The sequence below is a fragment of the Anguilla anguilla genome, chromosome 10 (assembly GCF_013347855.1).
Source record: "Anguilla anguilla isolate fAngAng1 chromosome 10, fAngAng1.pri, whole genome shotgun sequence".
NCBI classification, from domain to species: domain Eukaryota; kingdom Metazoa; phylum Chordata; class Actinopteri; order Anguilliformes; family Anguillidae; genus Anguilla; species Anguilla anguilla.
The window spans coordinates 4,905,688-4,933,172 of NC_049210.1; the positions used below are offsets into that span (position 1 = coordinate 4,905,688).

The 27,485-nt window shown below is 47.6% G+C and overlaps 1 protein-coding gene across 1 annotated transcript; it reads left to right on the forward strand.

Moving 5' to 3' along the window:
- The first annotated feature begins 1,060 nt into the window (after nt 1–1,060).
- scarf2 (scavenger receptor class F, member 2) lies at nt 1,061–27,240 on the forward strand. Its single transcript, XM_035379935.1, has 11 exons — nt 1,061–2,013; nt 6,294–6,352; nt 6,500–6,601; nt 7,059–7,578; nt 8,822–9,040; nt 9,417–9,545; nt 11,978–12,081; nt 14,298–14,412; nt 15,527–15,651; nt 20,888–21,043; nt 22,262–27,240. The coding sequence occupies exons 1-11, from the start codon at nt 1,904–1,906 to the stop codon at nt 23,437–23,439; spliced, it is 2,817 nt and encodes a 938-aa protein (XP_035235826.1). The 5' UTR covers nt 1,061–1,903; the 3' UTR covers nt 23,440–27,240.
- Nucleotides 27,241–27,485: the final 245 nt, after the last annotated feature.

Sequence of the window (27,485 nt, forward strand, 5' to 3'; positions counted from 1 at the left end):
AACCAAGTTTTTTTTTAAAAGCATAAAAAAGCACGAAATCATGTCATGTGTCTTATAGTTTTATTTTGTATTAATCACATGCCTGTCTTATTAACTGTCTCGGTGTGGAACCAATGCATAACATTTGGTTTTAGAATTTGTCTGCTGTTGGCAAGACATAAAACGACCTCTTTTGACACCAACTTTGACCATGTGGTTTGAGCAGTCGTTGTATTGCTCTGTGCTCGAGTATCACCCACAAAGGGCTGGCATTATACATTGTGGTTGTAACAGTACGCTAAACTTACCAAGAGTATACAGGGACCCTTGTATCGCCCAGTAAATAATTCACAGGCACAGTTGATGTTCAGTATTTTTATCAACCAAAATTCAGATTAAGACGCTCATGACACAATTGCCGTCACAATTATTGTACGTGGGCAATGAAAACAAGTTAAAATGAATGCAATTAATTCATCTCAAACGTGGCTTGTGACAACTATACTGTAAGAGATACAATAACTTCCTGAAATTCAAAACTATATTGTTAGTTCATCAGCAAAACAGAGGGGGGAGCCGTTGCTACATTTATATGTTTACCTTTCACTCGTAAGGCATGTTAGCAACTTAGCGTGCTGTTAAAGTAAACATCCCACGCAGAACGCGTGTCGCAGAATTCAGTGAACAAATTTCATGTATTGTGAACAAGGAGGTAAAACCTAACAGCGGGGTCCGTTTTATAATACAGAACTGAAAATAAAACAGCCACTATCACTGCAGCAATGAGTTCTGCCATCAGTCTGCTACTACTACTACTACTATTACTACTACTACTACTACTACTAATAATAATAATAATAATAACAATAATAATAATAATAATAATGTTGTTGTTGTGTTGTGTTGTTCTTCTTGTTGGCGGTGGTGGTAGTGTTGTCCATGCTTATTTACATTTCTATTTTTTTTATGATAATGTAAGCCATGAAATATCCCAGAATCATGGGCGAAAAAAAAAAAAAAAACGATAGTTAGAACGTCCATCAGGGTTTCGGACTGTCCCATTTTCAAGAACACACCCACTTCGTAGCAGTCTGTTGTGTGTCTGTTGTTAGAACAAGTAATCAACTGTTGCACACATATTTTACGAAGGCAGCCTCTCTTAAGTCCCTGTTGCCTGGGCCAAGGATAGGGTAACAAATCAGGAATTTCCTTCTGCCACTCCTGCAAGTGCAAGGGAAAAGAAAAAGAAAACGACCAGGCAAAGCATTTTTAAGCTCCCATTTCCGCCCTGAAAAGGCGATCTGGGCAGCTGCAACAGTTTTTGATGCGTATTTAATTTTATTTTTTTGTGTGAGTGCTTGGTTTAAACCACTCTGTATCAAATCGGTTGGGAACATGTCCCCACTTAACGGTGCAAACCGATATAACTGTTTCAGCTATTGTTGAGACCTTACAGTTTTAGCACTTTGATGATGTAGCCTACTACTTTTTCTCGCCTCGGAATAGTCCTCAAATTATTGGAGCATATTGGAGCGTACTGTTTTGCAAGACGTCTTTGTTCCAGAGAAGACGAAGAAAATAGTCCCTAACAAGAGGAAGCCAGTGACAGCGTGTACAAGTTTGGGTTTTGTAACTTTTTTTCATCCCGTTCTCGGAGTGGATTGGTGTCGCTATTTTCTGTCTAACTCTTAGGTACGTGGATGGTGGCTGTCTCCGTTTTTCTTTTTTGGGATCCTGGATTTACCCGTTCGTCTACAGATACCGTTACTTTTGAACGTTTGATGCAGTCAAAAGCAACCTGATCGACGAAACATTCGAACTTGAGCAAGAAAGGGGAAAACCACAAAATATCCATCGAAAGTCCCCGTTTCAGGGAGGAATTCTCATCAAAAGAATCGCGTGGAAGGATGCTGTTTCTGGTAAAATGGCAATGAAGAACACCTTTGTAGCTGCTGTGGTGCTGAGTTTATTCTTTTGTCGGAGTTGTAGCCAAGAACTTAACCCGAAAGGCAGAAATGTATGCAAAGTGCCCGGGTAAGTAGTGCTGTGATACGTCGCAATGACGAATGGAATAACGGTTTTCTGCAAGAAGCAGGGAGCATTTTTTTCTCCCCATGCTGTTGAAAGTTTTTATTTATGACTTCTGCATTGAATGTGCAAAAAATAAAAAAATAATAATGGAATTTAAAAACGAGTGAAATTGTTTGAGGAACATAGGCCTAGCTTATTGTAAAATTGATCCACGTAGAACCGTTCATTATAACAGTTCGTAGATTTTCACAGTATTGTTTGTTTTCTTCTTTTAATTCTGTTGTGTATCCTGTTAGAATTTATTATATTTTGTTTTTATAAAGTATGTTCAAGAAATACAAGAAAGAAATCTATAACAGCCATCCAGATGTGCACAACTGGATTTTCCGTGGGTGTCGAACGTTCACAAGAGGGCGCCACTTTTGAATGACGTGGGGCGATTCGTGGCAATGACACTGTTTTACTGAAACCTTCGAGAAATTACTGTGTGACAAATAATCTCCAATATCTTCATACGTGAGCCTCATCTGCCATCTAGTATTCCTATTATATAACAGTACAATGAAGTTCTAACATTTTTTGAAGTTATGATTCTTTGCGATATTTGCTATGTCTTTGTAACCTACATTTTCTACCCTTGGCCTGATTGAGCATATGTGAGTTTGAGTCTCCTTCACCCCTGATGTTATTTTTCTTTAAGATCTGAGCGTCCATGTTCCTACCAGTGTCATTTTGGGTTAATTTGTTTAATTTTGTTTGACTTTGAATTGAAACAACATCTTCCAGTTTATAAAATGATACCCAAAAGCCTCTAACTTATGTCGAATCTGAGGGAAACAAATCAAAGATGGAATTTCCATCCTGGCAGCAATACTGTGAGACCTAATGCATAGTGTCCTTAAGATGGAGGCAAAGTGCTGTGTACTAAGCTAGATAACGAACGAGTAGTTGCCAATGTCTTTGAGAAAAATATTATTTTATTTTTTGAGGTGGATAGGCTGCTTGTTTTGGCAGAATGTTGGTCTAGACCTCACAATCTCCCATCAGATCTGGCACTCGTGCTATTGGTTAATCGTGTTCAGCTTTCGCACTGCTCAGAACACAGAAAAAAAATTGTGTTTGGGTGCCGTTCCCGTCAGGTGTGTCCCTTTCTGGAGACAGACGTAATGCTGGTACGCAACTTTCGTTCGTCCAACAACAGATGACATTAGAGATCTGGTGTAGAGGTCATTTGTGGGAATTATATTTTGCCACACAACAAATTCACAGTGAAACGATATGAAGATGTTGTTGGTCAAGTACAAGATGTTTGCAGCCAACAGTAGATACGTATCATGTTTAAGTGGCCGTTTCTGCCTGACCGCAGAGCAAGATGCGTTGACCTGTAGTCACCCCTGGACCGAGGGACCAGCCAATATCTCTGGCAGTCTCTGCCTCCTCATTGGAAGATGTAGGCCATGCACAGAAGCACGCCCCTCCCCCAAAATTCAGGTCCTAGCTCTAAAAGACACCACGCGTACTGTTCTTAGGCATACATATCTGATAGACAGTGTAGCTACAGAACATGTTTTAACCCTCTGAAGAGTAGGTTTTTTTGGAATGTTCTTTGGAAGGTTTGTGTTCTAGAACTCAAGCAGTGATTGTTACATCAGCATTAGAACGTTCAGTTGAGATCATTCTAATCACATGTTTGTGGTCTTACCCTGCAACAGGTTGAAGCACTATTATCAATAGATTTGCCTATTGCCCCCCTCCCCCCATCTGTTGTGGTTTTATGGGCTGCCCTAAATGTTTATGTACTCAAAGAAAATGATATATATATATATATATAATGTTTGCCATGAAAATTTAAATTGCTTAAACCTAATGTGATATCTCTAGCTTTGAAATGTCTTTTTGCTGAATTGTTTGGTCACTGTATCATTGTTGAATTGACCTTTTTTGCAACATAGTCTTAATTATTCCAGTTGAACTGCAGTTGACCTTATGGCCATTTTATTCACAAGTGAAGCAACGGATGCTTGTTCGCAATGGATAACATCCCATTTCTGTTTCTGTTTGTTCGCTTGAGCTTCGCCGTTATAAACCGGGACTCTTTCATTTCTGAATTGACAAAAACACGCAGAAGGCGGGAGAGAGAAGCCCGTGGTGTGTTATCAGAGCTGTACAGCGTTTCCTTCTCGCCTTCTGGTGTCACCGAACGAGCTTATTAACGACACATTGGGGCCGGGGCACTATTGTAATTTTCTTTTCTTTATTTTTTTTTTTCTTCTTTTGCCCTTGTTTCAATGAGAATGAAGTATTTAAGAGGCTTCACTCGTCAGTCTCGTTTCTCGAGGGGAATTCCCTCGCGGCTGCCGTGACAGAGAGAGATGTCCCGAACGAAGTAGCCGGCGCGCTCGTGCCCAGGGATCTTTCGGTTAGCGGCGCGAACAGAGACCTAAAACTTCAGCAGACGCAGCAAAATGCTCCCTCTGGGCGTTCGGTGAAGGGAAGTGAGTCACAATAACACTAGCGAAGCCCCATCTTATTTATAGATCATCTCCATCTGGCGCAAAGGTTTTGAAATCTAGATTGCTTTGTTTCCTGTTGCAGGAAAAGTCGGCGAGCTACTCGGTCCACGATAAAAACTGACCATCACAACGTAGTGTTGAGGCTGCTTTTAAGAAGAGTATGTGTATTTATCATGTGTAGGTGTTGCCCTGGGAAGCATAAAGAAAATGGTTTCCCCAGACAAAGATGTTTTTTTTTTACAGAATGTTAAGCTTTAGCTTGAGAAAGACTTTGAAACATATGAAAAACACATATGCCTATGCACGTGTGGCACGGATGCAAGCTCATTGCATTTGTCCCACAAAGTAAAAAAAAAACAAATAGGGTGAACCGAAAATAGCTCTTAAAAAATAGTTCTTATTTTTCCACATAACCCTTGAGTTACTGCCTCGATGTAGCAGAACAAAGATTTTATTTTTCACGGTTTAGACACGGTTTAGAGGCAGAAGATTGGCCATGTCTGAGGCAGTGTACCCCCTGTCACCCCCCCCCCCCCCCCCAGACATAAAACCCTCAATGTTACCATGGTAACAAATGTTCCCAGGCTTCACTTCATCAAAGCTTTCGCTGGCCAGGTCATTGAGGACACTGACAGACGTCAGGACCACCTGAGAACCGTAGTGACATTGTTACTGGGTTTACTATTTATCAATATCAACAATGTCATTTTTTTGTACCGGCATTCGGGAAACAAGCTTTTGCAGACCATGCTAGTGAAGCCGGCAATGCTCCTGCCATTTTTACATGAAGAGAACTGCACACAGAGGCGTTAGGAGGCGGGACGCTGCAAAGATGCGGTGGCATTCGAAGGCCGTACTGTACGCAGGACCGCGCGTGCAGTCACGCGTGACCCTCAGCACATGCCTCCCACAGTGAACCCGGAGCTTCGTCTCCACGCGCGCGCGCGTTAGCGTAGTGTAGCGTATTGCGCTTCGCTTGGAACTGCTGTTTCTCGTCCTGTTTATTGTTTTGAAAAGCAACGCGAGCCTTTGAGACGGAACAGAGACATCAGCCGGTTGGGGGGGGGGGGTTTTTTCCGCTTTTAATGGTGGAAAAAAAAAACAAAAAAAAAAGAAAAACCCACTGTGACTGAACGCAGAAGGCCTCCCGGAGCTCTTGAGAGGATATAAACGTGTGGACAGGGGGGCCTCCCGGAGGTCACGGGCGTAGGAGGGATGAGGAGATGAATCTCGCGCTTCGGAAACATCTTTCTCATGCAGTAAACCTCTCTGTCTTCCTACCATGAGGCCTCCTTGGCTTCTCCCTTGCGCAATCCAACCACCCCACCCCCCCCAGCCCCTACCCCCACCCGCCCACTCAAACAGTTCGCAGCTTACACCCTGACACATGTGCCCCGCACGGCTGGGATTCACAGCCTTCCTCCAGGCTGACCTCTGAAGTAGAGGGGCGTGGCCTGAGAGTCACATGGGCGCTGGTTGCCATCGATCAAACGTGTCGAACATGAAAGCGCGGAGCACCTGAAATGAGTTGAGCCCGAAGAAGCCACAGATGGCACTGAGAAATGTGAAATATGTGAGGAAGGCCACATGAGGTGGAAGTATGTGGTGGATGAAACGAGGCGGGGGTGAGGGGGTGTGGGGGCTAGGGGGGTGGGGACACTGGAGGATAGACTCTCCAGCAAACATTTGCTGTCTGTTTGCTGTGGTGACATCTGTGTGCCACCGAGGTGATTTTCCGAACCAATGCCTGTCACGCCCGTTTTCCCGCAGGTCCCCCGGGTTGGCGTGCTGCGCGGGGTGGAAGCAGCAGGGAGAAGAGTGCGTGACCCGTACGTACCTGCCGCGCCAAAACCGCTAACTAAACCGCTAACCCCGCCTTTCAGTGTGTTTACTCACATGAGACTGGCCCTAGGGCCGGAGCGTTGTTTGTCCCGCGAATGACAATGGCTTGTGTGTCTCCACCCCCCCCCCCCCAGCGCTGTGCGAGGGCAACTTCACGTGTAAGGAGAACGAGGTGTGTGTCAGACCCAATGAATGTCGCTGTCGCCATGGTTACTTCGGAGCCAGCTGTGACACCAGTAAGAAACCTCTCTCTGTTTCTTCTTGTTTTTTTTTTGTTTTGTTTTTTTTCCCCCCTCCCCTGAGACTCTGGTCTCAGCTGATAGACCTGTTGGGCAAATAGAACCCTGGAACAAACAAAAGCGAGGAAAATAGCAGGGTCTGTTAATTATAACGCGCAACGTTAATTATAATTTTGGTCAGGGAAGGGATGGGAAGGAAAGAATGTTAAGGAAAGTATAAATCAAAGGTGAAGGTTAGGGTTAGGGTTAGGGATTGTACTAAAATATAATGAATAAAAAAACAAGGAAAGCATTTCATTTTTCAGTTTCTGACATCTGCAGTCTTAACAGTAGCAAGATGTACGGTACCAGAAATGCAGAAGTGTAGAATACACTGTATGTGTATGGATATGCACATTAGCAGTCCTGATTAAGAACGAGTGTGTGAAAAGGGACTGTTTTTTTACCGTCACAGAGTGCCCGACCCAGTTCTGGGGCCCGGACTGCAAGGGCAAGTGCACGTGCTACCCCAACGGCCAGTGCGACGACGTGACCGGCAAGTGCACCTGCAACCCCAACCGCTGGGGCTCCAACTGCGAGAAGGCCTGCCTGTGCCAGAAGGGCAAGTGCGACCAGGAGACGGGCAAGTGCACCTGCCACGCCGGCTTCTGGGGGCCGCAGTGCTCCAGCAACTGCTACTGCAGCGCCAACTCGGTGTGCGAGCAGACCTCGGGCCACTGCATCTGCCAGCCGGGCTGGTACGGGCGCAACTGCGGCGCGCAGTGCACCTGCAACAACTCGCCGTGCGAGCAGTACACGGGCCGCTGCCTCTGCCGCCCGCGGATGTGGGGCCCGCGCTGCGAGCGCTACTGCCAGTGCGTCCACGGCAAGTGCAACCCGACCGACGGCTCCTGCACCTGCACGCCCGGCTACCGCGGCAAGTTCTGCCGCGAGCCCTGCCCCGCCGGCTTCTACGGGCAGAACTGCAGGAACAGGCAAGTGGACGAGGAAGTGACGTAGGCCGGAGAGGGGGGGGTTAACTTGTCAGAATAAGAGCGTAAGAATTGCAGGAACAGGAAAGTGGAAGAGGAAGTGATGTAGACCAGAAGGGATTAACTTGTCAGAATAAGAGTGTTAAGCATTAGGTGGCCATTTTGAAAACCGTGTGATGACCAGACCAGGCTGTTTGGTCTGTTTTTGCTTAACGTTCACCTGCAGACTGTAGTATCCAGTGCAGAGTTAAGTGAGGAGTAATATGGAAGATAAGACTGAGAAAGTATCCCACTGTACTTTAAATATGTTTGGGTATCTTAACTTGAATATGTATTTTAACTTGGGTGGATCTTTAATCCAGGTCTTTTAGCGCCAGTGCTAGTCTTACATAAACTGAAATGTTAGCGTGTAGCACGTTTCCCATATTGGGCTTGTTTAAAGAAAGTCCTAGGCAGAAAACTGAATTTGGGAGCTTTTTTCCCTGTTTTTCATTTCTGAAGTGGAGGTGTGTGTGTGTGTGTGCTTTCTGAGGAAGGAGGTGGATGAAGTCATGAAACGGCAGCTCGCATGTCTTATCTGATTCTTATCTGTGGTCCAATTGCTCAGGTGCGCTATCTACTGCAAGCCCTTAATGAAGGGTGGCATGGGGATTAAGAGATACTGAGCTGTTCTGTGATAAAAATCAACCTTGCCTGCCTATTCCCGGGGGCTGTATTTCAATCTCTCAAAGGAACGTTTGAGTACAAACTTGAAAAAGGAAATATTGAAATACGCACGTTAGCTTTCAAGACTTATAACTAACAGAAAATGAATTAATATTAGTGTGGGTTGAACTCGTGTTGATGTTGGTAATGTTACTCACCTCGCCAGAGATTTTGTCTGTTAGAGACGAGAGAGACGGCCTGCATCTGTGGCAGCTGCAGTGGCCGATTGTGACATCAGCTGCGAGCGTGTTGTTCATATTCAGAACATTCAGTGTTAATCAATGGGAAATTTTCTGATATGAAATCATAAATATATCAACAACAAAAAAAATTCAGCTAATGTCACAAGAAGCACACACAACACAATTCCATACTAGGTGTAGCTCCAGACCAAATTTAGAATGTCAGGCTGAAAAGCTGTAGGTGGGGCAGCGTACAGAAGGTTGATGTGAAATGAGGGGTAGCAATGAGGTAGAAGAGTGGGGCTGGCTTTTTTCCGAGCTGAGCGTGCGGACTGACGGTGCCCCCCGCCCCCCCGCAGGTGCGGCCACTGTAAAGGGCAGCAGCCCTGCAAGGTGACGGAGGGCCGGTGCGTGACCTGCGAGCGGGGCTGGAACGGCACCAAGTGCGACCAGCCCTGCGCCCCCGGCTTCTTCGGCGAGAACTGCGTCGACGAGTGCCCCCCGTGCAAGGACGGCCACCACTGCAACCGCATCGACGGCAAGTGCACCCACTGCAACCCCGGCTGGATCGGAGATCGGTGAGGAGCCGCAGCGCGTTCACCTCCACTTCACACCGCCGCGCTTAAGCAAAAAGTGTACAGACATCCAATATATTGCCATTATAGATTATTTTTTTGTGACACTGAAAGACTGCAGTGATTCTCAGCATTGAACATCATTTAGAAATATATTGCAAAAACGACAACACGTTACCGCATATTGAAAAATATATTTGAGAGTCTCTCCATCTTTTCAAAATTATTAGTCAATGTTTTACAGCATACATTTCAAGATAGGGCAATGTATTTATTGTGTAAGGGTGACTATATCTCCGCATAAATATTTTAAAGTTATGATGATTGAAGTGAATGAAATCCAGGGTCTGTGTTTTTTTTTTGTTTTTTTTAAACGTAGCTGTGAGATGAAATGCCCGAACGGGACGTACGGCGAGAGCTGCGCAAACGACTGCAGCCACTGCTTCAACGGGGACTGCCACTTCGCCACGGGGGAGTGTCTCTGCGATCCCGGGTTTTATGGGACATAGTGAGTGTGATCAGCCCGTCTCATTTCCTCGCTGACGCGTCTTTTATCTCCCTTACAATCACGTAAAAAAAAAAAACTGAGCCGGATCATATTTTCCCCACTTTTCTGCCCATTTATTTTTTATTCAAGCAGCACTTTAGACATGGCTCGAATCAAGCAGTCATTTAATGCGGTAAGGATCGTGCTTGCTGCAGTTAACCCTTGGGTATCTGGGATGCTGTGCACATATATTTAACATTTAACATTTCTGGTATTTAGCTGACGCTGTTGTCCAGAGCGACTTAGAATTAGTGCACAAAGAAAAGGCCCAGATTTGTAATTCACCAACATTCCAAGTGGCAGTTATTGAGAGTGCAATGGTAGGCCCATAACACACTGGCGATCGGCGATCCTTTGTCACTAGAACCAGCATATTCACTTTAGCAGCCCTTTGACTTAAAGAACATGGTCGTTCGGGTTTTTTTTTTTCTTCCAGCAGATGAAAATGTGTTAAAGCTCTTACATATGTTCTGCTCTTCAAATGGAAAGCAGTTGCTTTAAAAGGCAGTGTTTTCAGTATTTTCACAAATACTACAAATTGTACTCGTGTCCTTCGTAGGAATGTCCCACACCAAAATCATCAAAAAATGCATCCTTATAAGGTGCCTTATTGTGGTTAAATTTGATGAAAGAATCAATGTTTCCTTCATCAGATAGGATATCCTGTGACGTCTCTGTGACGTCATCCAGCTTTCAAACTGCAAATTTGCCGTTTGAAGTTTCTTGTTAGGAGACTACCTTCGAAGAGAGCAGTTTTTAGATAGCGAGGTAGCTGCCTTCCGTTCTCGGTGTAGCCATGGTGTCAGAGTGTCTTACTGAAGTATATAACGTATGTAAGTGTAGAACTCAGTGTTTTGTTTAGATGATGGCCTGTCCGTTATGTCTCAGCATGAGTATTGAATTTCGTTCCATCAAAACCGAAGCCAAGGTAGTTGAGCCAGGGGCCTCGCTATGTTGCTAAGCAACATCGATAAGCATTACCACTGTCAGCTGATTTCTCAACTGCCAAAATGTCAAGATTGACATACTCTAAGAAGTACAGCAGATGTAAACAGTCTAAAATGCTTACCCAGGGATTAGAGCGTAGTATATTGTGTTACTCAAGCTTGCATGTCACTTCTCCACACTAACTTCTACTTGATGAGTGGGGATTGGCTGGTACTCGACCCTTTCTTCCCACCGCCATCACTCAAAGTGAGGTATGCTGGGAAATAATGCATTTCCCCCAGGGCATGGGCAGGTTGGGGTCAAAAACATTACACTATACTTCCAGGACTGCAGTGCAATTTGTGCATGGAAATGTACAATTATGTCACAGTTTTTGAATTTGTCATTTCCCCCAGTTGATTGCAAATTGATTTTATCTGTTTATCCCATTATAAAAGGGTACTTCCGTACCTCTGCATCGCAAAAGAATTTCTGACGCACTGAATCTGATTAAATCTGATTAAACGATTAAAATGCTTCTCCCGTGTGTCAGAAATTCCTGTATTGCGAAGAGATTTAAAAAAAAAAAAATAAATAAATAAATAATTTCCCCGGAGATTGTGTTGTTGACATCCTCACGGACATCTGTTTACTCTTAGCGCCTGGTTGCTACGGGTCACCTCTGTGTCTTCCCCGGGCTCGATAGCGTCTCTGGGGCGGGAGCGCTGCAGTCACACGGATGAGTCAGAGCAGGCTAATTATCCCAGCATGCCGTGTTCCCAGAGCTCCCGCGGTCCCTCTGACACCGAGGCCGCCAGCCGCCGCGTTGTCACAGGCCGTTAGCCGTGATTAAATCAGCCTGGGTTTTGGGAGAACGGCCCGTCTCCTCCAGTCAGAACGTGCCCTTTTCACACTCTGCGCAAACCCCGGGAGTTCATTTTTATCTGGGTGTGCTTTTTTTTTGGAAAGTGGAAAAAGAACAGCCGAAAGCTCTGTGTTTGCGATTTGAACCTATGCCCTGCTGGTTATTGTTCCGATTTAACGACTGTTTGAACTGCGCTACTATTGTCTCTAGCCAATGACACCCTGGAATTTATATGGTACATGTTCCTTCTTTCATTTAAAAATGGCAGGAAATCCCTTCCTGCTGTAGTCGTTCAGTAGAAGAGTGAGCTTCTCACCAACACTGTTCAGTTTTTTTTTTTTTAATAACGGAAATATTATTTTCCAGGTGTAACCTGTGATTCACTCCCGAGCTGTTATTCTTCCCAAATTTGTATTTGATCTGAACTGTTAAATTATATATATCCATTTTAATATTAATATTTATTCTGATCATTTGTATTCTAGTTATATTTCCTTTTCTGCTTGTTGCCATTGTGCATTGTCTGGCTTTCTGTATATGGGCAGTAATAATAATAATAATAATAATAATAATAATACGAGTGTCTTTCTTCTCTTTCCAGCTGTAATCTGACTTGTCAGTCTGGTCAGTACGGTGTGAACTGTGCACAAACCTGCTCTTGCCACGACAGGACGTGCAATCCGGTGTCTGGAGCCTGCAACCTCCGTAAGTCTGTTTCACTGACTGTGCCACTGGAGAGGTGGGGCTATGGGTGGGGGGGGGGGGGAGTGGAGGGGGCAGGGATTGGGTGATGGGTGGGAGGGAGATCGTGGGATGGGTGGGTGGGGGATTGTGGGACTGAAATTGTGGGAGGGAAGGCAGGGGGATTGTGGGATAGGTGGGAGGGGGCATTGTAGGAGGGGAGGCAGAGAATTTTGGGAGGGGTTGGAGGGGGATTGTGGGAGAGAAGGGGGGATTGTGGGATGGGTTGGGAGGAATTGTGGGAGAGGAGGGGGGACTGTGGGATGGGTGGGGAGGAATTGTGGGAGAACACGGTTGCTTATACTATGTTTCTCACTGATGTGGATACTGCAAGGCCTTCCCCAGAGGCATGTTCCCTCAGTGGAAGTTCGCAGATGTTTCAGTCAAAAGCTTCAGTTGTAGCAGCATTAAAGGTGCGAGCCGCATTGATTTCCATTGCGCTTCGTAAAAAACAAGCTGTGATTCTTGAGTGATTCCATCAGCACTAAGAACTGGAGAGCGTGTTGTTTGTGGTTGAGCGTGATAACGTCCTCTAGTCTGAGACAGGGAAGGCCTCCTTTAGCCTGAGACAGAGAAGGAGTCCTTTAACCTGAGACAGGGAAGGCCTCCTTTAGCCTGAGACAGGGAAGGAGTCCTTTAACCTGAGACAGGGAAGGCCTCCTCTAGTCTGAGACAGGGAAGGCCTCCTTTAGCCTGAGACAGAGAAGGAGTCCTTTAACCTGAGATAGGGAAGGCCTCCTTTAGCCTGAGACAGGGAAGGAGTCCTTTAACCTGAGACAGGGAAGGCCTCCTTTAGCCTGAAACAGGGAAGGCCTCCTTTACCCTGAGACAGGGAAGGCCTCCTTTAGTCTGAGACAGGGAAGGCCTCCTTTAGCCTGAGACAGGGAAGGCCTCATTTAGCCTGAGACAGGGAAGGCCTCCTTTAGCCTGAGACAGGGAAGGCCTCCTTTAGTCTGAGACAGGGAAGACCTTCTTTAGCCTGAGACAGGGAAGGCCTCCTTTAGTCTGAGACAGGGAAGGAGTCCTTTAACCTGAGACAGGGAAGGCCTCCTTTAGTCTGAGACAGGGAAGGCCTCCTTTAGCCTGAGACAGGGAAGGCCTCCTTTAGCCTGAGCGGGTCGGAGCGCGCGGCTGTGCTGGATGACGCATCTCCAGCAGGAACGCGAGCGCACGTGCACTCAGAAACGCGGCGGCAGGGCGGCGGCGGCGGCGGAGGAAGGTTTGGCGCGGCGGGCCCTAATGGCATTTCCAGACGGAGCGCATCTCCCGTTCTACGCTCGTGTTTCGCTGGCAGCGTTCCCGCCCCTGCCCGAGAGAGCTGAGGGCCAGCGAAGGGGAAGAGGGGAAGAGGGGAAGAGAGATTTATGGGGAAGCGGGGTCGCCAGGGGTCACGCCGGCGGACATGTTGGGAAACGCGATGATGTCACAGTGTCAAGGCTTAACAAGCCCTTCCTTTATTCAGCTGCGAACACGTCGGGCGAACTCGCGCCCCACCTCCGTCACACATCTTTCTCCATCTCTTGACGTGATAACACGGGGCCTCTCGTTGGCGCATGCATCCAGGACGCGCCCTCTCTTTCACTTCTGTCCGAATGTGGGTCTCCCGCATAAAGCGAATGTAGGTAAAGGATGTGTCCTAGGTCAACAGGACTGCGGGTGGCCCCCGTCCGACAGTCAGATTGATGTGAGATGTGGCATTTGGGAACAAGCTGCCACACAGAGGACTTAATACTTCATGTTAACTCACAGCAAATGCCCTGTATTTTCAGGAATAATTTATTTAAAAACTTGACTATGGAAAACGGTTAGAAATGGATACGTTTGTGTACTTTGAAGTGTTTGTTCCGCGTGTGTTTTTCCTGCTGTCATGTTCTTTTTTTGGCACGGTTCGGCCATTTTTCATTCCCCTTTGCATTTGTTTGGTTAAAATTTTAATCGCTTCCAACTGTGTGGGAAATATTTTTAATTTATTAGTTGAGAGAGAGAGGGATAGATTAATCTGTGAAGCATGAAGGAGAAGATTTAAGATGAAACATTGGTTACGCATTACGCTGACCTTGTTTGACACCAGTTCGGAGTAGGAATACAGATTGTTGTTGCCGTGACGATAGAATGAACAGCGCAAGGGGACGCTGGGTCTGTCAGCGAGGTGGTGACACTCCCCGTCCTTCTCTTTCCAGAACCCAACCAGCGGATGGGCGTGATCGCGGCCGGGACGCTGGTGTCCTTCCTCCTCATCGTCCTCCTCTCCCTGCTGTGCTGCTGCTGCCTGTGCAAACAGAAGAACGAGAGCAAGTGTGTGAGCTGTTCACCTGTGGGTTGGGCTGTTCACCTGTGAGCTGAGCTGTTCACTTTCCAGCTGAGCTGTTTGCCTCAGAGCTGGGCTGTTCACCACTGAGCTGAGCTCTTCGCCTCAGAACTAGGCTGTTCACCTCAGAGCTGGACTGGTCACCACTGAGCTGAGCTCTTCACCTCAGAGCTGGGCTGTTCGCCTCAGAGCTGGACTGTTCACCACTGAGCTGAGCTCTTCACCTCAGAGCTGGGCTGTTCGCCTCAGAGCTGGACTGGTCACCACTGAGCTGAGCTCTTCACCTCAGAGCTGGGCTGTTCGCCTCAGAGCTGGACTGGCCACCACTGAGCTGAGCTTTTCACCTCAGAGCTGGGCTCTTCCCCTCAGAACTGGGCTGTTCACCTCAAAGCTGAGCTCTTCACCTTAGAACTGGGCTGTTCCTCCTCCAAGCTGGGTTGTCTGCATCCCAGCTGGACCGTTTGCCTGCGAGCTGGGCTGTTAACCAACAGGTCAGACAGGGCCAGGGAACAGCCGGGGGGCCCCACTTTCACTCAGGGTCCCTCAGAAAGAAGCCCAAGGCAGTAATTCAGTTGTAAGTCCAGTATGGCTAAAATATACTCTGCCAGATGAAAACGTTGACTGTCAGAGTTGATTTAGCACTGAGCTTTTAGCTACGTGAAGCAAAGTCCTCCATTCCTTCCAGAGCACAAACACGGTGCCTATGTAAATATTTGGTCATTTTATTTAAGCATACTTTACATTCTCCATTGTGTATACATCACATACTGTATATATACTCTGTGTGTGTTTACACGATGAGCTGAACAACTGAATACAAAAAGACCTTGAATGTTCAGTAGAGACATACACTGGAACACACACATACACACACACAGTTTGTTTCTATTTAACAATTTTAGCTTTTCTATCAGTGGGTAGTCCCCCTGAATTATCTTCATTTGAAAAGCTATGAAGAGTGATCGTGTCTGTCCTGCATAACTGCACTGAAGCTGAGCCACATGTGTATCCAACCCATTCCCTTCCTTTCTGTTGTCTAAATCTGCTTCCTTTCTTTTCTTTTTTTCCCCTCACTCCCTCCCTCCCTCCCTCCCTCTCCAGCCCAGACCGTGAAAACAGTGCCAGCAGCAAAATGAGCAAACGGCTGTTTTGCGGGAGATTCAGCAGGATCAGCACAAAACTGCCCCGGATTCCACTCCGACGGCAGAAGCTGCCCAAAGTTGTCGGTACGCACCCAAACCCCCCACCCGCCCCACACACACCCAAAAAAAGCACATTTCTGCCCCCGCTTTACCACTTTACGAGTGTGAACCCCCCTCCACCCCCCGCCGTTTCCACAGCCGATCTCCGAGGTAGCGGGGAGAGAGAGAGAGAGAGTTGTAAATGTCGATCAGCCTGTCGGCGAGAGGAGGGGGGGATGGGGGGGGTGAGGGCGCTTAATCTGAGCGCCGTTTGGCCTTGCGCATCTTCGCCTGCCGCGCGGCTTCCCCGATAACTCGGCCGTCGGCGCGTACGCGGCGCGCCTGGGACAGATATTGTGTCTGGAAGACCCAGATACCACGCTCCGGGATTGTCAGCCTTCGAACCCGGACGCGTTCCCATACTCTCAGAGCGGCTCTTCTGGAAAAAAAAAAAGGTGCCACCGCGGTTTAATAAATAAAGATCTGGATTTAAGGGGCACTACAGTGCATTCTGCGTGGACGGGGTTTTTGCACTGTACAGAGCGCTGAAAGAGCCTGCCTTTGACTGCCAAATGGGTATGCTGTTTCATTTGAATGGAATGTACTGGTCCCAAGCCTTATTATTTTTGGCTGTCCTAAATGCCATGTGTTCATATTATTACAACCCTAAACAGGGCCTTTTCTCTTTTCTTTTCTGCCCCCCCCCCCCCCCCCCCTTAGAAAAAGTCCCTTTTTCGGCCGAAGGCCGTGTTATTAAAAAGCTGGATGCAGTGAGAGAGAGTGGTGAGAGATCTTTAATCAAAGGCTGCACTGTTTCATCAGGTCAAAGCTCCTGTTTGGAAGTCTTGTGGTCTTCGTAGTGGTGTACACCACAGCACTCGGCTTAGCAGAAGGGAAAATGTGCACGCACACACATGGAAACACACACATACACACACATAAGCACACACATGTACACACAGAAACACACACATACACACACACGTACGCACAGGCACAGACAGAAACACTCGCACAGAAACGCACACACACGGAAACACATACAGTACACACAGAAAAACACAGACATGCACACAGAAACACACACGTACACCCACACAGGGGCTGTCAGTGGGTGTTCTTAGGAAAGCCAGGGTTTGTCTTTCTAGATCAAAACAGGTTTTATTTCAGAGTCTGGTCCTTTTAAAACACTGAGGTCAGGAGCAGGGGAAATCTTCCCTGCAGATGGGACTTTTGAGTTTAGAGCCAGCAAAGTTGACCGTGGTGTTGGTGTTTCCCAGACAGCAACTTAGTTTGTCCAGGGAAAACGCGCAAGTGAAAAGCACCCAATCTTCTGGTCATTTCGATGCACGTAATGCATTATGACATCATTTAAAATGGCCGCCACGAGGGCAGACAGAAAGAGTATAGAGTGCTGAAAACCTCAACACATCGTGGTGGCCCGGAAAGGTCAAGCGCTGTTTGTAATATCATGTGTGGCCGTGTGACTTAAAAGAAGCCATTGTAACCGTGGCGATGCTTTCACTAGCCATAGATTGACGGTAGCGCGAGCAAGCCCCTCTGCTGCTTTAGGAGAAGGGTCGTACCCCTCCGCCCAATCGGCCCCTGCGCTCTCCGGGGTCTGTGTGTTTCGCCCCCTCCCTGACCTCAGCGAGGTCCCCCCCCCCCCCCCCAGAAACGTTAATCCGAGAACGAGGCGCGCGAAGCGCCTGCATTTCTCCAGGCCGCTCAGGAGCACGCGCCCGCCCGCAAATCCAACCGATGACACGGCCCGAGGAGAGCCGCCACAGAGCCGCCATTGTTTGAAAACGTCCGCCGGCCTCATCCTGTGGTCTCAGAACGATGGATCAGTTAACTCTTTCCTCTTTAAAGAACCGAAAGGAGAACAAACAAGCTGTCTGTTACGAGGCGGCGGTTAAAAAAAGACACATTTTTTAAAAAGTGGGCCAGCCAACAGTCTTTCATCTCAGCCTTGTCAACCAGGGACTCTAGTTAGGCGGGCTGTGTGAATCGCGCAAATCTGGAACGCAAGGCTAATTTGCTATCGGTGTTAGCATCGGAGGCTCAGCTGGGTCCGATATCCAAAATTTCCCAAGCACTTTCTCCTTACAAACAGACAAAGCTATTTTTTTTCAGTTATTAGTTTTGCTTGATGTTTAGCAAGATAAAGGTTTGCAGCGATGCAAAAATATTGGGTTGCGACATGGTTTTGTGGGAGGTTAGAGTTTAAGTATCCAGTTGTGTCGCGGCTAAGCTTAGCATCGTTTAGCAAACGCGCCGTTCGGTTGTGGAACCCGGGCCCACCTCAGCCCCTCGTCCATTAGAAGGAGAGCTCGGCGATCCTTTCCACTTTTTCTCCCTCCTTTTTCTCTAGAAACCGGCTGCTCTGCTTTCCTCATTGTCTTCCTGCAGGAGTGAGACGGGCTGTTGTTTGAAACTCTACCCTAACAGTGCGCCAAAATCCTGCACATTCCGGGGGGTGGGGGGTGGGGGGAGGTGAGGAGGGGGAGGGGTGGGGCGGGCTGGGGAAATGTGGGCCTTCGACAGGAAGAGGCCAAATTTATCCCAGCCCATGTCAGACCTGTGATTTATCCACACTGGGGTTGGTGGCAGCAGATGTCAGAAACAAAGGGGGTGCGGGGTGCGGGGTGGGGTGTGTGGAGTTGCAGAAAACGTGTCGCCCCTGGGAACATCTTTCTTTCTTCACCGGCCATCACATGGCTTCACTCTGTCCTGGAAAAAAAAAGGGGGGGGGGGGGGAAAAAAAAGTCCTGCTGAATCTCCAGAGCCTCTCTTCAAAAAAAGAGCGCTTTTTTGTCCTGAAGCAGTTCCTGATCCACCACAACAGTGCATCTCTCTCTTTTTGCACCCCCCTTCCCTCCCTCCCTCCCTCCCTCCCACGCATGCACACTTCCTCTGCTCCCCCACCACCCCCCCCCCCCCACTCCCCCCGACTCCGCCGCCTGCCCCGTGCCCTTCCGTCTTCCGCGCCGCAACAAGGCTTCCAAAAAAAGTGCCAGTGATCCGGGGCACCTGCTGCTTCAGGCCTGGGGGGGGGGGGATGGGGGTGTCGGGGGGCCGAGGGGTTCGGGGGGGGGGCAGGGGGACGCAGGATTCGGGGGACCGGGGGGCTAGGGGGGCCCCCGGAGCAGCTGCGAGCCGCTCCCTCCAGCTGGGGCTCGTCAAGAATGCGCCTTTGTCCCGCGGCGCCGTCTACCGCCACCTCCGGCGGGGCCTCGTCCTCCGGTAATCCCGCCAAATGGCGTCCGCGTGTTTACGCCGCGGCGCCTGCCGCTCGCCCGGCCCGGCTGAGAGGCAACTGGCCGCCTTCTTCGGCCCGCTTGTCGTCTCTGATGATGATGATGGTTTTTTTTTTTTTTTGAGATTGTCTTGCCCTGTAAGACTGTGCCATCACATACCCTCTCTACCCAACCAGAGGTCCTTGAAAGACCCTTACAGTTGGCACACTTTTTCTGAGAAGGATTTTAAATGGATGCTTATTCTGTTGTGTGAAATAGCACATCTCAGATCCAAAAACGTCTTCACCTAAACACTATTTACAGACTATTACTAAATATAGTAACAGCTATGCCTGTTTGTATTAATAATTATGATAGTACAGCAGTTTATTATCAGTTTGCAGAAACAAAAAAGGTGTAGTGATATCTTTCGTTTCTGACATTTTGAGCTATAAACGATTCAACCTATTTTCATATCAATTCAGTGTGTAACTATCTCTGCAGTCCTGTTTATCAGTTCTCTCAAGTCACATTTGTTCACTATCTGTGTGAACCTGGACTCACTATTTAGCTCTTTTCACTTGGGTAAATCATTTGGGGGGGGTTTTTTAATCACCTAGGGCCAGGTTGGCCAAAACAGAACAGAGGCCGAATTTCACTCCTGGGGCTTTGTTAACATGAAGAAGCTCTGAGGGTAATCTTGGTGAACTAGCTTGTGCAGATTTCACATCAGTTCCACACAAATCCCATTAAGGTGATTCCGTTTCTTAGCATTAGCATTTAGCGTTGAGCAGATGCAGAAGTTTAGCAGGGTACATTTTGTGCAGTGATACTAAAATATCAGATGACAACGTGACTTTGTGGGTGTTCATTACATGTAATGTAATGTAATGTAATGTAATGTAATGGGTGTTCAGAGTTCAATTATCCAGTTGTGTCACGTGTGGGGATGAACGAGTTTGTTTTAGTGTCCTGAAGGGCCTAGATCTCGCAGCACATCCATTTAATTCGGTTTCTCTCCAGCAGACTGGTGTTCTGATTCTCTCCAGTTGTGTCACGTGTGGGGATGAACGAGTTTGCTTTAGTGTCCTGAAGGGCCTAGATCTCGCAGCACATCCATTTAATTCTGTTTCTCTGCAGCAGACTGGTGTTCTGATTCTCCCGAGGTTCTGTAAATAATTGTTCGCTGTGGAAAGTCCCCGTAGTAGAACTGTCCTCCGGCCCTTTCCTTATGCGGTTACCCAGACGCCACCACCCTGACCGACTTGCTCATCCTTCCCCTTTCTCACGTACACTTTGTTTCTTTCTATATATACTTGCGTTGGGAGATGCCATTGGGGGGGGCGATTTGTGCCAAAGATAAGGCAAAGAGTCGAGCTCAAAATCGGGAGTTCCCAGGGTGGAGAAGTGATCCTCGGGGAAGAAACGGACGGCATCATGTGCCACGGGCATGTAAACAGGCGTGTCTGCGGTCGAAGTACCGAGCTAGCTAGCGCTCTGCGGCCAGATGGGGGGGGGGGGGGGGGGGGGGGGAAGGAGAAGCCACAGCCGTCCTCCAGCTGTCCTCTTTGGTCAGCAAAAAAAATAAAATAAATAAATAAATAAAATTCTTCCCCATCAAAGGGAAGAGGAGAGAAGTAGAGAAACCCCTGACCAGAAGTGAAATGGTTTCCTAGAAAAGCGAACTGGCTGGTCAATGCTAAACGTTCCTCGGGAGACTCAGTTCCTTAAACTCACCGGGTTGTGTTTCTCTGTTTCAGCCGTGTCGGCTCAAATCTGCTAGCCCATCTGGATTTGACTTGCGCCAACGTGCTGGCGTTCGTGTTAGCGTGCCATTAGGGAAGTCCGCTTCTCTCCAACCAAACCAAACCAAACCAAGCCCCGCCCCTTTTTCACTCACCAAGCAGCAGAGCGTATTGTGTAAACACATGCTAGGTGATGGATGGGAGCTGCCGCTCTTTGGAGCGACGGGGGGGCGGGCACCTTTGCTCGGCTCCGGCTGACCCGGTAATTCTGTTTGTTTGCTTTCCGAAACGCCCCAGTGGCCCACCATGACCCCGAGAACACGTTCAACTGCAGCTTCATCGAGCCCCCTTCTGTGGTCGAGCAGCCCTCCCCGTCCTGGTCCTCCCAGAATTCCTTCTCCTCTTCTTTCGAGACCAGCGATGATGGACCGGTCTACTGCGTGCCGCACGAGGGTGAGTGACCGCCCCCCTGACCCACAATGCACTGGGTGTGTCCTGCACCAGCTATTGGGGATCGTTCATCAAACCAGAATGAGTGTGTGTCTAACACATGCTTGAAAAGGTCATTGCGTGCAACTTTTTATGTGTGGACATGACCCTCTCTGAGTCATTGACATAGTAAGATGGACTGTTCTACTCCATGAGCACCACTATGAAAATATCTGCTATCGTTTGTGTATGCTAGATAACAGTTTTTTTTTTCAACTAATATTTATTCCGTAAAGCATTGTGGATGTGTGAATGTACATTGTATTTCTTTACTAAAAAAAATAATTTTCAATTAAAATGAATTAACAATGGTCGCTAACCATAGCATCCCATCTGGGGGGAAATTACTCATCAGAATGAGATTAGCACATGTCTGAACGGCTGGAAAGCACCCAGAGTTCGGGTGTTAGGGGTCACTGCCATTTCAGTTAAGTCCATTCCAAAAGATAAACTAACTCAGTTCATTCATAGGACCCTACGGTCATTTTTAAATTCATGAATTTAAGCTCAGTTCATTTCCTGAATCGAGCGGAAATGAGTTGACCTCTGACCCCGGCAAGGCAGAGAGAATGTAGTGGGTGAAGTGAGCATGGACCAGGGTGTGAGCTCAATTCCATTTCAATTCAGTCAGAAGACTCAGTCAATTCAATCCATGCTCTGTAAATTCCTCATGGAAAATTAAGGGTGTTTAATTCTTTATTTTTTCAATGAACTGAATTTGAAAATTCCTTTCCTTAATTGGACAGATGGAAATGGAAATCCGGGGGCGCACAGGCCCCCTCTTGTAGGGCTGTAATTGTGACGATAACGTCTCCCCTTTATCGGGTGGCATCTCCTCCAGCCGGTCCCGGGACGCTTGTGCAAACACAAACAGGAAACGCAGCGAAAGGCACACTCAGCACGTGGCACGCGTCCAACGCATTACTCATTTCTCGGGGGCAAACCGTAGAACGGGAAGGAATCGGAAAGAGGGAAAAAGGGGATGTGGATTTTCGGGGCAGGGTCGGGTCGCGTTAAGAGGTTCTCAAGCGATCAAAGCTGGTTCTGAAAGCCTAAGTAGGAGGACTTTGATTGAGAACAAAAGGGTAAAGTAAGCACAGAAAAAAGTGAGTCCGTCTGTGCGCTCGCTCCTTGCGTTCGGCCCTGGCGTGTGAACGGTCTCTCTGTGTCTCTCTGCTTCAGACTCCGTGGCGGAGAGCAAAGACAAGGGCGGCCCCCCGGCGGCGGCGTCGGAGAAGACGGCGGCCCCCCAGGAGGAGGACGCGGGCGAGTACACCTCCCTGAAGGACGCCGGCTCCCCCAAGCGGCCGGCGGGCGACGCCGGCGAGACGCCGCTCCTCAAGTCGTCCGACAGCGAGGGCTCGGCCAGCGAGGGCTCCGAGTCGGCCATCGGGGCGCTGTACGCCCGCATCGCCCGGCTCTCCAAGCAGTCCCGGGACGAGGAGGACAAGGACGCCGCCGCCGCCGGCAAGCCCCCGTCTCCCGAGAGGACCAAGCCGCGCCCGCCCGACCCGTCCACCAAGCCCAAGGTCTCCTGGATCCACGGCACCGCCGGCGCCGCCCCGCCCGAGAAGGCCCAGGCTCCCGCGGCCCCCAAGGAGAGGAAGAGGAGCTCCGGGGAGGCGCCGGGGAGGAGCGAGAAGGAGGCGCAGAGGGCCAAGGAGAAGGGCGGCAAGCACCGGGAGCACCGGCACCAGGAGGCCAAGAGCGCGGCGGGGGCGGGGGAGGCGGGGGCGGGCGGCTCCCCCAGCAAAAGCAAGGCCCACAAGCCCCGACCGGGCCAGGAGCAGATGGAGCACATCAACGGGGCGGTGCAGAACGCCCTGCGCAAGATCGGCAACTTCCACGCCGACAGGAAGCCCGCCGAAGCCAAGGAGGCGCCCAAGAGCCCCGGGAAGGCGCGGTCCGAGGTGCTCCACCCCCACATGAACTCGGAGGCCGCCACCCTCCTGGCCGCCCAGCTGAAGGAGAAGACGCAGAGCATCAACCGCAACGAGGGCGTGGCCAAGCAGAACGGCCTGTCCGCCCCGCAGGCCCACCTCCGCGAGAAGCCCACGCCGCCCCAGAAGGCCAAGCGCTCCGCGGCGGGGCCGCACCAGGCCGCCGCCAAGCCCCTGCTGCCCACCTCCGCCAACCTGCAGAAGATGGTGGCCCCCGCGGCAGAGACTGCGTCCCCGGAGCCCAAGGGCCCCGAAAAACAGGACTCCAACGGCCCCAGGGCCGCCGACTCGGGGGACCCCACGCCCAAGAAGACCCCCATTAAAAAACCCCCCAGGAAGAAAGGCAAGGAGGGGACCTTGGACACGGAAACTAAGAGCAGTCCCAAGACGGCCATTATGCCACCGCAGTTGGTGAAATAGAGCCGTCTCAAACTGCCAAAAGCTGTTGCTACGGTCGCGGTTTTCAAATAAATCGGGGACGACTCTGACCTACTTTTTTCCAGGCGTAGAAGCAAATGGACTCTGATAGTTTTTCGATCCAAATGGCTGAGGATTTGACTTTTGTTTTATGAAATTCTGTGGACCAGAAAAGGATGCATAGAACATGTCCCGCAGGAGCCAGATGTTGTCAATGGCAATTTCTGAAACAATGGCGAGTTGTTTCGAAGAACTGTAAACCTTTCAGTATTACTTGGATTTAATGTCATGTTTTTATTTTCTCCAGTCTTGTATACTTGCAATTTAGTATTTTCAATTTTTTACGTTCAGCAAAGGATAATACTTTCTCAAACAGATCTGACGGTGGCAAGAAAATCCTACATTAGTGTTGGACTGCATTTCTGTCAGATATATATGCCCACCACTATATATATTTTTAAACATAATCTGTATCTGATATACCCCAAACATACATTTATTATTATATATTATAATATATAGTGTATATATACATGTTGTATTCGATACAACAATAATAATCTATGCAAAGGACTCGTTTAAGGTTTTACTCCAAAAGGTACGGAACGTGTGATTGTTATTATGTTCAGACATCAGTTCCAGTCACGTCACGTTTTTTTTGTTCTCGACATAAAAGTTGGTTGACACTCGGTGGTGAGCTGTAAATGTTATTTATATGCGCAGGTGTGGTTGACTTTTGGTTCCACGCGCTGTTAGGAGAATTCTTTATGCTACAGTACATTGACCGGTGAGCAGGATTATTTGAACGTATATTGGAGAAGAGGTGTGTCGTATGCCGGCACTGTACGAAGGGTGTGTTTTCCTTCCTTTTGAGGCATTTTATTGTGGTCAGTGTTGCATTATTAAAAGACAAACATGTCGTCTTTCAGATTTAGGTGATTTTCGTGCCTTTTCTTTTGGCCAGGACTATTTTTTTTGTTGTTGTTACTGTTAGCCTATATTCCTTTGTCCTGCTACGGACATTGAACTTTCTTCGTTTGTGTTTTTTTCACGTTGTCATTTTCATTGTCATTTTTTTTTTTAATGTCAAATTTTGGTTGACGTATACCGAACCGCTTATGGTTCTGTGAAAGCTGGACGTCCGTCCGTCAGGAGCGAGGGATCGTCCGTTGTGACGCGGACGCTAGCCTAGCTGTTTGAGTAAAGGGAAGCAAAACAGCAGCTGAATTATAATGCTCTGTTTTTTTCCCCTGTAGATCGACAGCAGGGGGGGGGTCTACCACTGCTGCAGTCAGCGTTTTGAGGTAAAGATAGCCCTCCAGGTGCAGGAAGAAGAACCACCGGTGTGGTTTTTTTTTTTTTGTACTCAGTGCTAGTTTCGAGGCGAGTCAGGATGCTGTGTGGCCACAGGTTTTGTTTCCACGGGTGTAAAAAGACGACCAGCCTGCTATTCGGGTGCTCGATCCTATCGTCTTATCACAGTGCCCAGATACTGGCGCCTACATGGGTCTCACCTGGATTCCAACCCACAGTTTTTGGTTCTCCAGAACATTCTGGGAATGTTGGGAAACGTAGGTAAAATGTCTCTGGGCTTCCTGGGCGTCCCTCGAATGTCAAGTCACAGAGGGGGTTGCACGGAATGGCCTTACAGTGTTTTTCATTTTTTCATTCAGGTTAAAAGATTATCGGAATTGGGGATTGTCATTCAGGTTAATTTTTTCCCATTTACCAAAGTTACACAAATCTGCCATTTGCAGTAATTTATTTTGGAACGTTAGTAAAATGTGTTTTCCCCATGTCCGCCACCATGTTTCTTTCAACGCTAAATACCTGGAACATTTTTCAGTGACTTTGACAGAAATGGTTTGGAACAATAAAATGTTCCAGAAATGCTGTTTGGGGAATATTCCCATCATAATGTAGTCTCACGATCACATGGATCTGATTAAGTGTTGCCCAATGTTTCGGAAATATTTTGTCTATCTAGAATGGGCCTGTGTCTGTTTCATTAGCAGGTATAGCTGACGGGGAAGGTTTCAGCTATTTTTGGCATTGACCAGAGCCAGGCACCAGACTTTTTCTGGCGCTGAACAGACCCCTTTCCCCACCAAAGATTTACGGAAAATGTCACGTGGCAGCCTTTCGCCTCTGTCACGGAGACGCCTAACGGGTTCGTTTGAAAGAAAATGGCGGCCTGGAGCAGGTTTCGCGATCGGCGACTGTCTGTCCGCCTCGAGAGTCGCCCTCGCCTTTTTCCACCCTCCGGGAATTCCCACGCTTCTCAGACGATCAATCAAAGTCACCGGGTCAACTCCAGGAGCTCCTCTGGCAGGGTTTGCTGATGTTTTCTTAAAACCGGTTTTCCTTTAACTTTTTTTTTTTTTTTTAACACCCATGCTGCCGTGCACAGGTCACCAGATGCAAAGGACACTGTGCAAAACTTGCTTTCCAGGATTTACTCACCGAGGATGCCTTACCGCATGACAAGAAAGACGTTTCTTCCTCTTGCATGTAAATCGTAAAAGGGGTTTTGAGGCAACCATTATGTGTTACATACATTCACAAGTGATAACAACACAGGTATCACATGGTACCGTTGTACCAATGGGTGCTGTCTATATCAGAAAAGGTCTGTTGGTATAGTAGCTGATCGATGAGACCTTAAAAAAAGTAAATGGAATTAGTTCCATTTGCAGACAACGAATCAAACGCATCTCTTCAAGCGTGATAAATGATCGGAGGACATTTTGAGAACTGACATCCCCATAAATACAGAGGGCTCTATCAATGAACTGGATATTCCCAAAGGAATGAATGCAGTGTATTTGAATTGTGTTTGAAAGGATTACTTTGTCTTTACATTGCCAGCATGGTACCAGTATTGAGTGTAAGTGTACAGATATTCAGTTGAAATTGTTCTCTGTCGGGGTGAGTTCACACACAAAAAATATTTCTGAATGCTAGTGAGTTTTTTGTTAATTTTTCTTTTTTTATTATTTTCAAGGTACAACAGGTTTTTTTACATTACAAAATTTGTTAACGTCCTACTTGTAAAGAATTGTTTTTGTATCAGTATTATTGTAAATGTGCGTAAGCTGTGCTTATATGAATCAATTTGCTATGTTTTGTGATTCAGTGTCAATGAACTGGCTTTCATATTTTATTAGATTTTTTTATATGTAAACGTCTGGCTCGAAGGCAAATATGAATGCAGACTTGCTTTTTTATTGTTTTCTACAATGAAATTTTACTGGGAACTTTTTGCTTTGCTTTCAAGAATTGCTTCTTAAAACTTGCCAAAAACAGAAATGAATGGAAAAACAGAAACAGAAATTAATGAATTCTTTATTAGCTACTGATAGCCATTAAAAACAAATATGTATTTGCCAATTTTCGAATAGGGGAATTATTCAGGAATTATTCAATAAGACATTACAGGTCTCTTTGAATGTGCCTTGTCCCAATTGCCACTAAGAATGCTAATATGCATTTTTATTGTTAAATTGATTTATAATTCAATTGAATAGTTAATTTTGCGTGAAAAAAAATCAGATGCAGAATATATACAATATATTTAATGCCTGCAAGTGGAAAGCAAAAGCCCTCTAGTCTGACCGGCCCAAGTTTGAAGCAGGGCCTCAAAATGGTTGTTGTCGTCATGGTTATTCCGTCTGTCTGTTTGTTGTTGTGGTTTTTGTCGTTGTTGTTGTTGTTGTTTTTTTAGTTTTTTTTTTGGTTTGTTGTTAATGTGATGTTGGTTTTCATTTTTTTATGATACAATAAAAGGAATTTGTACCCTGTGAACTCACGATCTCCGTTCTGTGTCGCGTGACTCTTCGCATGGAAAGGTAACACAGCGAGGAGGTTTTTCAATTTAACGCTTAGTCATCGACACGCTGAATCCGTCGTCCCTCCTGACACAGGGTCGAGGGTTCGAGGCTGAGGAGCGCTGCGTCAGGGAACCGGGACGGGAGCCCAAACGGACCGGGACGGAAGCCCAAAGGCGTGGTGGCGGACCCCTCAGATGTGACTGAAACAATCAGAAAATA

What these genes read in the sequence shown, in the direction of transcription:
- scarf2 (XM_035379935.1), top strand. Translation starts at nt 1,904, where the DNA reads ATGGCAATGAAGAACACCTTTGTAGCTGCTGTGGTGCTGAGTTTATTC. An exon ending in AATGTATGCAAAGTGCCCGG is followed by an intron (nt 2,014 to 6,293) that starts GTAAGTAGTGCT and finishes GTTTTCCCGCAG; the next exon opens with GTCCCCCGGGTTGGCGTGCT. An exon ending in CCCGGGTTTTATGGGACATA is followed by an intron (nt 9,546 to 11,977) that starts GTGAGTGTGATC and finishes TTCTCTTTCCAG; the next exon opens with CTGTAATCTGACTTGTCAGT.